General features: G+C 40.6%; 1 protein-coding gene across 1 annotated transcript in view; it reads right to left on the reverse strand.

Annotated features, from left to right (window-relative positions):
- The window catches only part of VLDLR (very low density lipoprotein receptor), a 120,411-nt gene that overhangs the window by 5,844 nt on the left and 99,103 nt on the right, over positions 1-15,464 (reverse strand). Inside the window, exons 13-16 of the mRNA XM_030193820.1 lie at positions 14,152-14,291; positions 12,892-13,033; positions 10,477-10,626; positions 8,367-8,435 (exon numbers count right to left, since the gene is read on the reverse strand). Of these exons, the coding sequence (XP_030049680.1) occupies positions 8,367-8,435; positions 10,477-10,626; positions 12,892-13,033; positions 14,152-14,291 (501 nt within the window). The remainder of the gene's footprint in view (positions 1-8,366; positions 8,436-10,476; positions 10,627-12,891; positions 13,034-14,151; positions 14,292-15,464) is intronic.

A 15,464-nucleotide genomic window follows, 5' to 3' on the forward strand; every position in this document is an offset into this window, starting at 1 on the left:
GGCAAAGAGTTACAATATATATACAGTTTTGTTTTTTTTAAACTCAGGACTTGGAAGTTGATTTATGTAAAAACAAGCTTTCCACAGCACTACGTAGAGATCGTGAGCTGTGTGACTAGATTTGAGAATGCTCAATCCCTTTTGTTGCTTGGTTATCATTGGCTGTTCAGTTTGCTCCATTTTACTCAAAACCTGTTTAAGCGTCTGAACTAGCTTGACAAATTAATCCAGCCCTATTATGCAGAGGCTCTACTACATCTGAGCACCTGGCATATTCTGAATAACTATAAAAGCAGCAGCAAAATAGAAAGATTACAGAAAGGGGGCTGAAGGAGAAGTTCCTGTACAAAAGCAGTGTCTCAGGAATGGACAGCACCTCCACACAGACTGTGGCCAGAATGATTAATTACAGGATAAATTTTCCTTTCCTTTAGTCTCAAAGCATCAGTCCAGACACATGGGTTGTGACCATCTGCCAGCAGGTGGAGATGTCGAGTTATGCCTCAAGCTCTTGCGCTTAGCAACCAAGTCAGTATTTGATAAAAGCAGTGGAAGAGTGACTTCCAGAGAAAACTCCAGCCTCTAGATATAAAAAAAATACACAAAATAAAGGGCAAAACTTGTGCTTTAGAAATAACGAAAACAGAATACAAACACCCAAAATTACACAGAACCTGGAAAAACAGAAACCATCACAGAACAGCAGGATCTGGACTGATCCTTTGGGACTAAAAGGAAAGAAAATGATTACTTTTTCTATTATGTCCCAAGGATCTGTCCAGACAAATGGGATGTACAAAGCAGTCTTTAATGGGGAGGGACTCGCATCCCTGCAGTGAGAACTGTGGCTCTGAAGGAAGCATCTGCTCGAGCCGACACATCCAAACTGTAATGCTTAAAGGCATGAGAAGACCATGTTGCTGACAGATTTCTACCAAATTGCCCTAGACTGACAAGTCAGAGACCTGGTATGAGCCTTGACGTGCATAGAAGCAGATCTTCCCCTCAGAATGCAAGCCAAAAATAGCCTCCTTAAGCCACTGTTGCTTTGGAAGCTGGCAAACCCTTCCAGGGTCCCACAAAGTAGGCAAAGATGGACTGCCTGAAATTGTTGGTAGCAGTAAGAAAGCGAAATAAGGACACTCCACATCCAACCGTCGCAAGGCAGTGTATTCTGCAAAATAGACCTTCCTGAAAAAAAGGAAAAGTCCGATGTTAAAAAATATTGCAAAGAGGTGAATGCAGATGAGCGACTCCTTTGAGGAATTGTGCTATATCAGGGTGAGCAGCCAATAAGGCATTCTGTTATCTTGCTTTTGACATGCCAACACTAACACCTGCATCTTGAGTGAATTGACAGCCAAGCCTTTTTAGAATCCCACCTGAAGGGAGATTAACAAGGAAGCACAAAATAGAGAAACACCATTCTGTGCAGACCAGCTCTAAAATATTCTCCACACTAGCAAGAAGCGGACTGCTTTTAGGCTTGCAGCAAGGTAGTATTATCATCCTTGTAACTCTTCCTCAGGTCGCACCTTCCCAAGAGCCAAAGTGTGAAGTATCCTCCATAAGTACTGGACCTTGGTGCAATAAGCCCGTCTGATGGAACAGTCAACCAAGGAACAATCTGAAGACAGATGAGGTCTGCATACCAAGGACACCTGGGCCAGTCCAGAGCTACAAGAATGACCTTCCCAGGAGGAGGTGCAATCCTGTGCAATGTCCTTCCCATGAGAGGCCATGAAGGAAACACTAAAGGAAGCCATCTGATAGCCAAGCTATATCAAGTGCATCCACTCCTAGGAAGTCTCTCCCTGAAGCAGCTGTAGAATCTGTACACTTGCGCATTGAGTCTGGATGCCATGAGGTTCAGAACCAGAAGGCCCCACTGTGTGGAAATTACTTCGCCCGGTTCTGGATCTGAGTGCTGACCTTCTTAATAGAGACTTATTTTCATATCACAAATTGGCCTTCACATGGGAAGTTTCTCTGCACATCACACACTTTCAAAAGTTATGGTGGCGGTGGCAGTCTTCACCAGCAAGGGATCCAGGTACATCCTTACTGGGCAATTGGCTAATTCAGGTACCTTATCAAGATAACCTCGCAGTACAGTCCTGTCTACGTTCTGCGCTGGGTTGGGTGAATTGCAGCAAGAGTCAACTCACCCCCACCTAGACCCTGGAGTTTCTGGAAGTGTGCTCAATACCCAGGTGAGGAAGGTTTTCCTGCCTCAGCATCTGCTCAGGCTCCTCCTTGAGGTCCAATAAAGAGAATGTCTGGCTGGACTGAGCCTATGACAAAGTCTCCATTCAGAAGCGTAGCACTCAACATCCAGACAAAATAGATGGAATAAATATTGACCCAAGCCCCTCTGCCAGAGGAACAGGCTAAATGGCCCCTAGTTACCTTAAAGAGGCTATGGTAGTTAGCCCTACCCAACTCTTTGCAGAGCTGCTTCAAGGGGATAGCATGAAAAGATGTGCTAGTGGCTTTGAAAATTTTAGCTTGTAGCCAATTCTAGCCGTGGAGAATGATATCAAGTACCCATTGGTCTGCAGTAATGGTGGTTCACTCCTTGTGAAAGTGGGAGACACACCCACCTATCTACATATAAAGGAGAACTTCAATTCCATTATTGCGAGGGCTGCAAAGAGGGAGAGGTTCTTGGGGGAAGCAGAAAAGGGCTTCTTGTCTCGCTGAAAGGAAGACACGAATCTGAGGAAAATGATGCTTTTGGGCAGAAGCACTAGTCTTCCCTGGTCTATACCTCCACACTTCTCAAAAACAAGACTTAGCCATCTGGAGATGAGGCTTAGGCTTGTCCTAAGGTAGTTGCTGGACCTCATAATCTCCTAGGTCTTTGCTAGTTTCACTAAAGGCAACTTTGCCAGATAAGATTGGGATGCCACATCAGCAGCCCAAAGCCTCAACCACAGCCAGTGTTGTGCCGACATGGCCAAGGCCATACCCTTAGCTGACGCTCAGAGAACATAAAAACATAAGTGTTGCTATACTGACCGGGACAGAGCATCCTGTTTCTAACAGTGGCCAATCCAGGTTCTAAGTACCTGGCAAGATCCCAACAGTACATTTTATGCTGCTTATCCTAGTAATAAGCAATGGATTTTCCCCAAGTCCAACTTACATTAGTACACAAGTAATGCCACACTGGGAAAAGACCAAGGGTCCATCGAGCCCAGCATCCTGTCCACAACAGCGGCCAATCCAGGCCAAGGGCACCTGGCAAGCTTCCCAAACGTACAAGCATTCTGTACATGTTATTCCTGGAATTTGTGGATTTTTCCCCAAGTCCATTTAGTAGTGGTTTATGGACTTGTCCTTTAGGAAACAGTCTAACCTCTTTTTAAACACTGCCAAGCTAACCGCCTTCACCACATTCTCGGGCAACGAATTCCAGAGTTTAATTATGCGTTGAAGAAAAATTTTCTCCGATTTGTTTTAAATTTACTACACTGCTTATAGACTCTAGGAAGCTATCCAAACCTCTTAAACCCTGCTAACTGCTTTTATCACATTCTCTGGCAATGAATTCTGGAGTATAATTACATGTTGAGCGATTGTTTTAAATTTACTACTTTGTAGCTTCATTGCATGCCCCCTAGTCCTAGTAATTTTGGAGAGTATATAAGTGATCACATCTACCTGTTCTCTACTCACTCATTTTATAGACCTCATATCAGCCCCTCAACCGTCTTTTCTCCAAGCTGAAGAGCCCTAGCCGCTTTGGCCTTTCCTCAAAGGGAAGTCATCCCATCCGCTGTATCATTTTCATTGCCCTTCTCTGTACCTTTAATTCCACTATTTTTTTTTTATATGTGGTGACCAGAACTGTACACAGTATTTGAAGTGTGGTTGCACCATTGAGTGATACAAAGGCATAACGTCCTCACTTTTTCCATTCCTAATACTTAACATTCTATTTACTTTCTTAGCCATCACCGCTCCAGCACAGACTCCCGAGGAACCCCACTATCTACCTTTCTCTATCGAGAATACTAACCATTTAACCCTACTCCTTTTTTAATCCACAATAGAACACTACCTCCTATCCCATAACTCTCCAATTGCCTGTGAAGTCTTTCATGAGGTACTTTGTCAAATGCCTTTTGAAAATTGTCTATAATTTTTAGCTATAAAGCTATACAGTTTTATTTCAGGTATACGGCACTATTTCCCATCCCCCATCTCTTTTTTCTATCAGCCACATGAAGGAATTTCTGGCTGGTCACATGCTCTGATAGGGTCTCATGTTGCTAAGGCAACTCAGATACCTGGTATATCCCATTATGAAAATAAGTTACTGAGCAGATGTATGGCAAGGACCAATTGCAAGCTTCCAGTACGTATGAAAGTCCCAATTACAAGTCTCCAGCCCAGATGCAGCACCTATGATTGGTCCAGGGTAGAGGAGAGGTGGATGCTCACAACAGCCTATAAAACCACGCTGCAAAGGAACTCAAAAACTAGGCATGCTTAGAGAGAGTTTCAGATCCATCCAATGGCCTATGTTTTTCCCCAAAGGGGTTTTACTTCCCCCTCTTGATAAACTAATTCTCTATAACTATGAATCTTTCATTTATTCTCTCTGCTTTCTCTGTTCTGTGACCTTTGTATGAGGAACAAACTTTCTTCCTCCTTTCTTTATCTAATTAGTCTAATTACTTATAATTACCAGAGGTACTGATGTTAGATTTTGTAAGTTTGTTATAACTTGAAACTAATGTCTGATGCTGTGCTGGTGGGTGAGTAAAGACAATTCTAATTCATGTATAATTTTTTCTATAATATTTTGTGATTTCATAAGTTGTTTTAGTGAATAGCAAATCAAATGTGCAGCCTAGTACAAATTACAGATACACAATATCAACCGGCTCACCTTTTTCCACATGTTCACCCCTTCAAAAGAAACGTAGTAGATTGAGGCAAGATTTCCCGTCACTAAACCCATGTTGACTGTCTCATTAATCCCTGCTTTTGTATATGTTATGTAATTTTGTTCTTTATAGTAGTCTACTATTTTACCATTTTGCCAGACTGGAGGTTGGACTTCTCTATAACATCGCTGTAGGCCTCCTCTATGTACCAGTGGGGCTCATTTTCAAAGCATTTAGCCTTCTAAAGTTCCATAGGTTTCTATGGAACTTTGGAAGGCTAAATGCTTTGAAAATATGCCTCATCTATCTCCCTCAGCTCCTCCCAAGTCTGCTACTCTAGCCCAAGAGAACGGACTTGTTGAGAGCTAGGAGTTCTTTGCATCGAGCACACACACCTCTCACCAACTAGGAGATAATCAACATGCGACGCTTGATGCAGTTTAGCTAGGTGTGGGCGAGTGTGACAAATAGAACAACCCCACCTCTAGGGTAGGGAGAAAGTCTGGAGGCAAGTCCAATGTGGACAAATTGTTGAATCCACAATAAAGCAGCCCTGGCTACAAGAGAAGAAATTGCTGCCTGAGAATTTAATACAGCTAGTTGAAAGGCAAGCTTCAATCATGCATATGCTTTAATACAGTGCCACCTTCAACAGGGAAGTGGTACGTTTATTAACCACCCAAATAAGAGCATCCACCTTAGACAGAGCAAACTGCTCTAAATCAAATGACAGAAGGGGATATAATTTGGACATAGTCCGAGCTACCCGAGGTTAGAATCAGATGTTTCCTGATGAGCTAAAAAAAGCTCCGCATGGCCTAATATGGAAAGATACAGGAGCAGGACCACAGGACTGAAGCAGGGAAAAACATTTATAGCCTACATAAGTTTTGTGATCAGAGGAAACACAAAAAACAGCCTATCTACAGTAGGATCACCACCCCCATTTGCCTCTGAAATGTCAGTCAGGACCATCAGAATACATAGATATGCCTCCTGAGTCTTGAGGAGAAACATTCTTCAAATCTTGTTGTAGGAAGCTGGAAGCTGCTTCTCAAAACAACATGAGGGAAGGAGAGGCAGTTTGATCCAACTAAGGCGGCCTCATGTCATAACAAATTCAGGCAAAAACGGTAGGGCAGAGGACTTCTATCCTTGCAAAATCCAACATCCCAGGACACTGTAGTGGGTGAGGAACCTGCTGACAAAATGGAGTGCAGGAGCCCTTGGCGCTGAGCCTGCCAAAAACATCAGGGTGGGACCAGACTGAGCTCCTGGAGATGCAGTACAGAATACGAAGCAGCATGTTCATAGAAGTAAAACAAAGCATGCAGGAACCAATAGCTAAGAGCTTACCCTTGCAGTGTGCACAAGACTTAATAGGCTCAGACACTGAGAATAATAAATAAACAAAGAAAAACAAATAGCCAGTCTTGTGACCTCCAAGGTACTGAAGCCCCACAATCTTCCCACAGCACAAGCACTCAAAAAGAACTACAATGGCTTAAAATTTTTTTTTTATTTTTTTTTTAGATAGAGGCAGAAGAAAGAGAAATGAAGACGGATAAAGAGGTAGAAAGTGGGAGCAGGGAGGGACCTAGTCCACTAGATTTACTTGAGGCACAGGATATTCTCAATCTCAAACTCAACCTGTAAGCAGGACAGGAGGCCACACAAGACACCACAGTGCACAGGAGTGCTATCCTGTCTGCTGGAGATAGAGAATACTAGCATGGTTGCTAAGAACTCCATCTCCACCTGCTGGTGGATGGTCACAACCCATTTGTCTGGACTGATCCTTGGTATGTAATGGGAACACCATTATTGGTCAGGCAAATAGATGGTTTTATGAATAGGCACTGGGGTAGACTCAAGAAAAGGCACCCCACAGTTAGGTGCTAGACAGCAGGCTAAGATGGATTCCAAGTGCAGTTGCACACACAAATTGTTCTTCTAAGCCAACATATGTGCTTAACTTTAGGTGCAAGCACCTTGTCAAAGGCTGGTGTAAGTGCTTGCACTTAGAGTAGCATTTATATTCCTACCTTTCTACAGTTAACATGTTCATAACTGCTAGGCACACCCCTGACCCGCCCATGCCCATCCTATAGCCACACCCCAGCTCCTGAATAGTTATGCATACAACTGCTCTTAGTCTATATTCTAATTGGAACTTAGTGCCAATTGTAGCCTATTGCTTGTTTATTTGCAGAGTATCCCAGGGTTTATCATCACTGTTACTCTAACATCGAGTCCTCTCACAATAGATGGAGGAGGAATCGCTGTCTTACGTGGATGACATTTTGTTACTTCATATCACCAATTCTCATTACCGATCCTACTCTATTGCAACACATCTCGTTTCTTCCTAGCTTTGAAAAATTTGTTTTAAACCCTTTGGAGGCAACAGTGTGTTGGTTTACAAGTTGCCTCACTGCCAGTACTTGCTCCCACAATTAAGTTCCACAATTCAACTTGCCAATTTTGAAATATTTAGGGGTTTAATCATTTATCCTCTGAGGCCCACATCTCTGCAGGTATCAAACACCGTTTCTTACTGCAATTTGTCTGCTCTATACTAAACTCCACAGCACAATTTATGATCTTATGTGCTCTAGTTTTGAGAGCTGACCGACACTACTAGCAGGAGTACCTCAGATGGCTATTCAGTGGCAGACTGTACAAAACGCTACAATAAAAAGATTCTTTGCCATGCTTGTAAACATTACTCCTTTACCCATTCACCATTGGTCCCAGTACAGTTTCATTTTAAGCTCTTTACTATTCTTCACAATACGCCACACTGCCTTTTTTTGCAACTTTAAGCCATCCTGCCACCTGACTTCATCTACTGAAATCCTTCTTGTGCCTACTTAGAAAGCATCTGGCATTCAGCTTTCTAGCTATGTAACTCACTTTCACACGAAGACCAAACATTTGCTAATTTCAAAATCAGACTTAAATCTTACCCATTTACTCAGGCAAACTTGGACATTGGCCAGAAATCTACCTGCAACTTGACAGATTTTTAACAGTCTGATTTATTTTGTGCAAGCCTGTTCCTTTATGCTTTGTGGATCTCCTGATAATGAGGAAATAAAGGAACATTGCAAAGAAGTATATTCTAACTGTATTAAGGAGTATAGCACTGAATAAACCATGTTTGTTAAATTTATGCACATGACTATTACCATCTAAAGTTGGGTGCACAAGTTTATAAAATCTGGGGGGGTAGATGTTGAATGACACTTGGTGTCAAACTTGCATTTATAATCAATAGAAAAAGTGTATTACCAAGTGCTCCAAGATCAGTTATTTTACAAGGCTTAATATGAATGAGGATGTTCAACATGAAACAAGATCTCAACATTCTGGGCCAAACAAGACATGGAAACATGCCAAGGCAGGAGTAATACAGTCATCTGAGCATGTTAAACATCAGTTTAAGTACAAATTAGGACCCCATACCTCCAAGAGGTGTTTCAACTATTGGTTGTTTGCTTGTTGTATCAACACCATGGAAAACAATTCTTGAACCTTAAAGTAAAAAAAGACCAATATTTTGACTTCAGAATTAATGCAGTTACAAAAAACAAAACAAATGACAGACTTATGCCAACATTTTCCTCCCATATAGTGTATTATCTGAAGCTTCAACCTCTCGATTGAAGCTGTAGGAAGGATCTAGCAAAGCTTGAAAAGTGGTCCAACAATTGGCAACTAAGATTAATGCTAAAAAAAATACACAGGGTCATGCACTTGTGTTACAAAAATCCAAAGGAATGGTACAATATAGGGGACGAAGCATTTGTGTTTGATGATCTTAAGGTGGTCAAACAAGTAGAAAAGGTGATATACAAGGGCACTATTGCCTAAGTCTCTGGTGAGGCCCCATTTGGAATACTTTGTGCAATTCTGGAGTCCACACTTACAAAAGAATATAAACGGGATGAAGTTGGTCCAGAGGGCAGATACAATATTGGTCAGTTGTCTGGCAAAACAGATAGGCTTATGAACCTCAACATATACACACTGGAAGAGGCAGGAGAGGGGATATAATCAGGAGGTGAGCCTTAACAAAAAAAAAAAAAAAAAAAAAAAAAAAAAACTCTGCGCTCCTAAACCTATTTCCTCTTAACGTCATCCTATGCCCTCTCATTCCAATCTAAAAAAGTGCTTTCATAGTAAGGGTGGTAGATGTGTGAATAAGGACTGTCAGAATTTAAGAAACATGGGACAGGCATTTTGGATCTCTTAGGAAAAGGAGTTAGTGGTTAATGAGGATAGGTCATTTGGCCCTTACCGGCCATCATGTTCCTATGTTTCTAACATTTAGTTTGAATCCTTCCATTATCAAGAAAAATGAAGCAATTTTACTTGTTCTACAAGACAAACTACATGTGCCAGAGCAAGCCAACTATTCAGTTCCTTCATTGTATCCAAAAGCAGGGATAGTTTGAACAAAACTTAGCAACCCCAGTCATTTTGGAAAGTTGGCTGTAGTGCACGACTGCTTAATCTCAAATCTGCACTGGAATGTTAAGTACAAAAAAGGGGGCAAATACTTATGCTGTATTAAGGAAAGGCTAGAACAGGCCAGGGTTCCAAGTTTATTCAACACTTCTACCCAACAATCTGAGCAACTTACATATCAAATCCAAAGGGAGGAGCTAAGAAATAGGTGCTAACAGGGTTGCATTTGTCACTGCATGATAGCCTAGTAAAGCCAGTTTTTAGCGCCTCTGGCATATGGCAAACTGAAGCATCAGAACTATAAAACTGGGGTTATGTAACCAAATCTTCAAACAATTTAGGAAGAGATGCCACACTAGAAGAGACTGGAAGTATGTTAAGTAATAGCACAGCACCCTAGCAAGAAATCCACTTATGACACAGTGGAACCAAGTTTTAGGCAATGCCTTTTCTAATCCTGGTGATCTGTACTATTGTACTTCTCTCATTCTGGACTAGGTGGTATCCAAATCCATGTGCCTTCTTCCACTACCAGTGAAGTTCCCCCCCTTATAATCCTATTTTACTTAACCCAGTCACTGGATTGACAAAGCCAGACATCAGGACCCTGAATCTGCCACTGGTGTTGCTGCACGACTGGACTCACACCGCTTTGGCTTGGCAAGCAGACAACCCAATTCAAGAACTGAACCCCCAATACTTCAGATACTGCAGCACTTCTGAACCACCTGGATGGTTCTATGCCATACTTTGCATCTCAGAATCCTGAACAAAAAAAGCATGGCTCAGGTTTGTGACCACAGAATTAGAAGCACTAAATATCTCTTGCAAAAAAACTCAGGAATGAGAATTCAAATTCAGAGCAGAACTGTTCAGAGAAAGCCATCTTCCTTCAGAAGTGAAGATAGTGACTCAGGTTTTAATTTTGCCATATATTTCCACTCCAATTCCATGTGACCCTGGAGATAAAAGCTGCAGTGAGAACCTCAAATTTTATCTGGAATTATCAATCCTGTTTTCCCCAAGCAACATTCACAATTTTGTGAAGGTTTGTGCTTATCAGTAATCAACAGAAACTGAAGACAGTGCTTCCACATCACTATACCTTTTCGGCACCTTCGGCCTCCATCCACTGGTTCTAATCCGTCAGGGCACACACAGGTGTACTTTGGGGAATTCTCATTTATCCGAGGAGCTGGTAAACACAGGTATTCACAGCCACCATTAGCCTTTATCTCATTGCACCAGTTCTTACCTTGAGGAATTTTAAAAAAAAGTTGAGAAAAATCATGTAATATTCAGTCATTTATTCTTGTTCTAGTATTCACATAGGCATGTTAAGCAGTAGTTTAGTTCAAGAATGAACTTGTTACAGATTAGACCTGAAACAAGTTTCAGTATAAGCTAACGAGTATTGCTCCAAGGAGGAGGAAAGACTGAAAATTCTAAGGTCTTATGCAACCAAAGTTTCATCTAGAGGCTCCCTGTCAAAGCATTTTCTTGGTGTACAATGATTACACACCTTTCTACTTCTTATCCCCTCTAATCCATCTGCAGAAATAAAAGGTATGAAAACGTAATTTAGAAGTAATGCTTTTAGATTAGGTGAAGAGTTAAACCAGTTAAGGCATGTTAAGAACTGTAAGAAAACAAAAATTGGCCCTTCTGCAGTATTAGCTTTCTTATACATTTTAGCTTTAAATTTGCCCATTGCAGAAAAAAATGCAGAGAAGCTATTAAGCGTGCCTTTCCTAAAGGATGCAAGAAAATGACTACACATGAGTAACCAGGAATAAATTGGCCATATAGTACGACCCAAGAACCACCACCAGAACTTCAGTAGTGTCAAAGAGGTATTTTTAAAGCCATGTACAAAAATATAAAATCACCCATATTGTTTTCTATAAAAATAGCACGAGTATTCCTGCCTAGATTGTCCTCTGTAGCATGCGGAAAAGGAGTGAGTAGTCCGATTGTAGGACGCAGCTTTTGTCTCTGGGTACTGTGAGCAGCTCTGCTGGAGCAGAGCCAATAGTTTCACCTGCTTCAACTGTCCTACTGTTGCAAGAAATTTGTACTACTGAAACTAGCTACATGATAGTACTGAACCAAATCCAATTTGTGAGCAAACCAGCGCTCAGAGCAGGCTGCTGAAATCAAGGAACTAAAATGTTGTATCCATGTGCCCAAGTTAAGCCTGTTCTATTAACTTGTATCAGCCAGTGATATCCGAGATCTTCCGATTCCAATTGGTTTGATATTTCCTTGTTTTGAGTGGTCCATTTAGAGCAACACAGAAATGTAATTTTTATATAATGGATCCTACATGGAACAAAATTGCCAACATCTTTGAGAACTGGATCTCTGAACCAATTTAAAAGAATGCTAAAACCTTTCCCAGTGTGCTTTTATTGCTGAATGAGACAAGTTATAGCATTTGGCTATATGTAAGAACTATATAGGAGAATGTTTTCTTCATAATGTGTTGTATATGCTTTAAGTAAATTTGTGTGTTATTTTTTTTTACACCATATTGAATGGTAGCTACAGCGGTATAGAAATTTTTGTAAATAAAATAAAAGTTGAGACCCAGGATGTGGAAGACCTAGGGAAATAGACATCAGTAGCTCTGCATGGAATTACTGCTTTATGGCCATTTGGAAGGTAACACTGCACGTTGCTCTTCTCAACTAGTATGAGCTGCAGAGGTTAACATACTGCACACTATGTGCTACTAGGCTACTCTAGGACCAAGAGTAACATGTAACTTCCAGTGTTAAAACTTCCTTGCTTTGAGTTACACAAGAAATCTCACTGCACTTTGTCCTTCATAGGTTGTGTGTAGTAGATGGATGTGGCGAGTATGCCATCTGGTAACTAGAGTGAGCGAACTAGGGAAACTTATAGAAGGGTCTTGAAGAAAGTACAAGTTTAGTTTGTTAAGAGGCCAATATAAAAAGCATAAGAGCTCCAATATTTAGCCAAACTAAAATTAACAGCCTAAGCTCTAATGAAAATTCATCTAAAATTTACGGTTTATGTTAAAACCCATGCTTCTAGATTCATGACTACTACAACAAGTATGCCAAGGATCCCTAGATAGACTAGTATTAAATGCACTGTCACTAAGCTCAAATTTAGGATTAAGCAAATTAGATAGGGGATCAGTAAGATTTTGAAGAGGATGGGCACTGTTTAAAGTTAGAAATCAATACTCAAGTTCCTGAGCAGTTGAAATTCTATGAGCTTAGTATGATACTTTATGTGAAAAGGCTTATGAAGCTGCTACTTAGGCATCACTGATTTCACTAGAATGTGTCATCACATTAACTGCCAGTGAACTATGACCCAAAGGAAGCATTCTAGAGGCACTTCCCTCTTAGCATTACTCTATTTGTCCAAAAGGATTAAGCACGCCCCAGCTATGGCTAAACTTTTCAGTCCATTTCTCAGGTTCAACAGATGAGTTGAATCACTTGCCAAGAAGTGATCCAAGAGTGAAATTATCTTAAATCATTACCTGGAGGCTGTATTAAGTCATGATATACAATAATATCTTGAGCATCATTCAGATTGTTAGCCAGAGTCACCAATTCCATTCCAGAAAATTTATTGGCACCATAAACCGCTTCATTTTCACCATCAATCCAATAAACACGATCCTATAGAATTGAATGTCAGTGGATTAACAGCAACAGTAAACTGATTAGATGAGACTGATTCAATACTGAGGTGGCATGTGTTAATGTTGGCTATAGCCACTAAGATGTTTGGCTTACAATTATTCCCTACAGTTTTAAGGATCAGAAATATAGAGTTTGGGTCACACATGCTTGATACAGGATAAATGTCATAGCAGGTAAAATTCTAAAAGAGGTACCAATTGGCTTACATTTGAAAGGACTAAGTTCTAGAAATGAACACATCCAAGTGCAGCTACTTGTCTTCTACATCAAATCATTTCCCTTGGAAAAATCTAAGATCAGCCTAGCTTCCCTACAGGCTATGCTGATTATGTTAGACTATGGTCATCCTAAACTACAGTTGAGTGTCATGAAACTGTACCACAAGGTCACACTAGGTGAGCTGAGCAAATAAAGCTCTACTTTAGATCACCTGACCTGATTAAACTATATGGAAAGGATACAGCCAGAAGACAGCTGTTCTGATTAGCCCAGTGTGCTAATCTATCCATTTCAGCATGTGAAATGCTCACTAGAGTACGAAAGCAGCAGGGTGCCATGGGATTATGAACATACCCAACTACAAGTCACATGTCCATTCTGCTTTTATGCATATATTTTCTGTGTCAGTATATGCACAAAGCCTGAACTGACTTGTACAGAATGTCTCAGTCACCAAATGGAGATAGCTAAGTAGAATGATTCAGCACATACTGCTCAAAGCCCAGAGATACAGGTTCACACAGCAAAAGGTGTTAAATAATCCATGCATGCACTTTGTACTGAGGTATAAGGCTTCCCATGTGGGAGGTAGATACAATAGCTAGGGTTTGCACGTTCCTTCCCCCCCCCCCCTCCCCCCCAACACACAAACAAGGTCAAGCCCATCTTCACTGATCTCACTCCTTAGGCTGGTAAAGTTTAAATCAGGCTTTGTTTAGACAAAGCTGTTCATAAGCAGCCATCCATGTTTACGTAGAATAATGGCCTCTTCAGGCAAAGAGCACTGTTCTTAAAAACCAAGGTTAACTGTCAACTTTTTACACATGATCACTACTAACATTTAGAATAGAAGTATCAAATGTTTTAAATCCTACCTCAAATATTGTCAGAGCAAGGGGATGAGCAAGAAATTCATTTGATTTTAACACTACTCTGCGGTCTTGGCCATTGAGGTCTACACTGGAGAGCACGTGCAGCTTTGAATCAACCCAGTAGAGACGAGACTTTACAAGGTCTAGAGTAAAAAGCCACATCGTCAAGTTAAAGATCCGTTTTTTTAAAATGTTTTAACATTTATAACCTAAGTTTAGATGCCAAAAACTGAACCACATTTCCTAAAGCAGTAAACCCAGTCACAGACCAGTACCTTCATGGAAAGAATAGTATCATGACCTCACCCCCACTCAAAAAGTCATTTGCAATGCATTGATAAGTCAAGAAATCCATTGATATTTAGCTACAAAGTATAGTTCAGATTCAAAATTTAAATATACACTGCACTGCTTCTATTCCAAGTGTTCAGAGGAAAACTGGAGAGGTTTCTAGAAAGCACAATTTACTTCATGTTAGTCTCCAGCCCCTACTCCAAGGATAACTTTCAGGTTAGGATGCTGGATTAGTCATATCCTCAACCAAATGATTAAAACAGGTGTACTATCATTTTTTTTTTTTGGGGGGGGGGGGGGGGGGAGGAAGAGGATCCTTCAAGTCTTCATTTAAATGCTGGGGATGCTTTAGACATTTAAATATGCCATAATTTATGCAAAATTTAAACTATGATTGCAGGGGTAATGAATTAACTCAAATACACATGCTAATGACTTGCATATGACCACTGTTTGTATTAGACTTTAGCCTGTTTGAAGAGTCGTCGCTGAGCTCTACCCATGATTTACCTGCCTCCTCAAATTACTTTGGCCCTTATCTTTGCTCTAACATTTAAACCAAAACCTTGTATTGTAAAAATTGTTTTTTTGCATTTTAGTTATGTATAAAACTTAGTTACAGATCATATGCCAATATGTACCACGTTTCACTTATCACTGCCGCAGGGGTGGTCCACTGTCACACATGCTGTCCATTATACTTTACAATATGAAAAAAGTGTTATAAAAATATTAAGGACCAAAGTAATTTGAATGACCGATGAAGTAGGTGAGTCATGGGTACAGTTTAGCCCATGTGAAAAAAAAAGTCTCCACTGGAGGCCTAATGGGAACACTGTGTTCATATGTAAGAGTCGTTAGCACTGAGTGTATATTTTATATCATGCGATTTCATAAATACACAAGCCAGACAAATGCAATCCAAAACCTCAGGTCACAGCCCTGTTACTTCAAATCTAAATTATAACTTTGATTTATCCCAATCTTACTATAAACCATAACTGTTTCCAGGTTTATCTATT

Source organism: Microcaecilia unicolor, chromosome 2, assembly GCF_901765095.1.
Source record: "Microcaecilia unicolor chromosome 2, aMicUni1.1, whole genome shotgun sequence".
Lineage (NCBI taxonomy): Eukaryota > Metazoa > Chordata > Amphibia > Gymnophiona > Siphonopidae > Microcaecilia > Microcaecilia unicolor.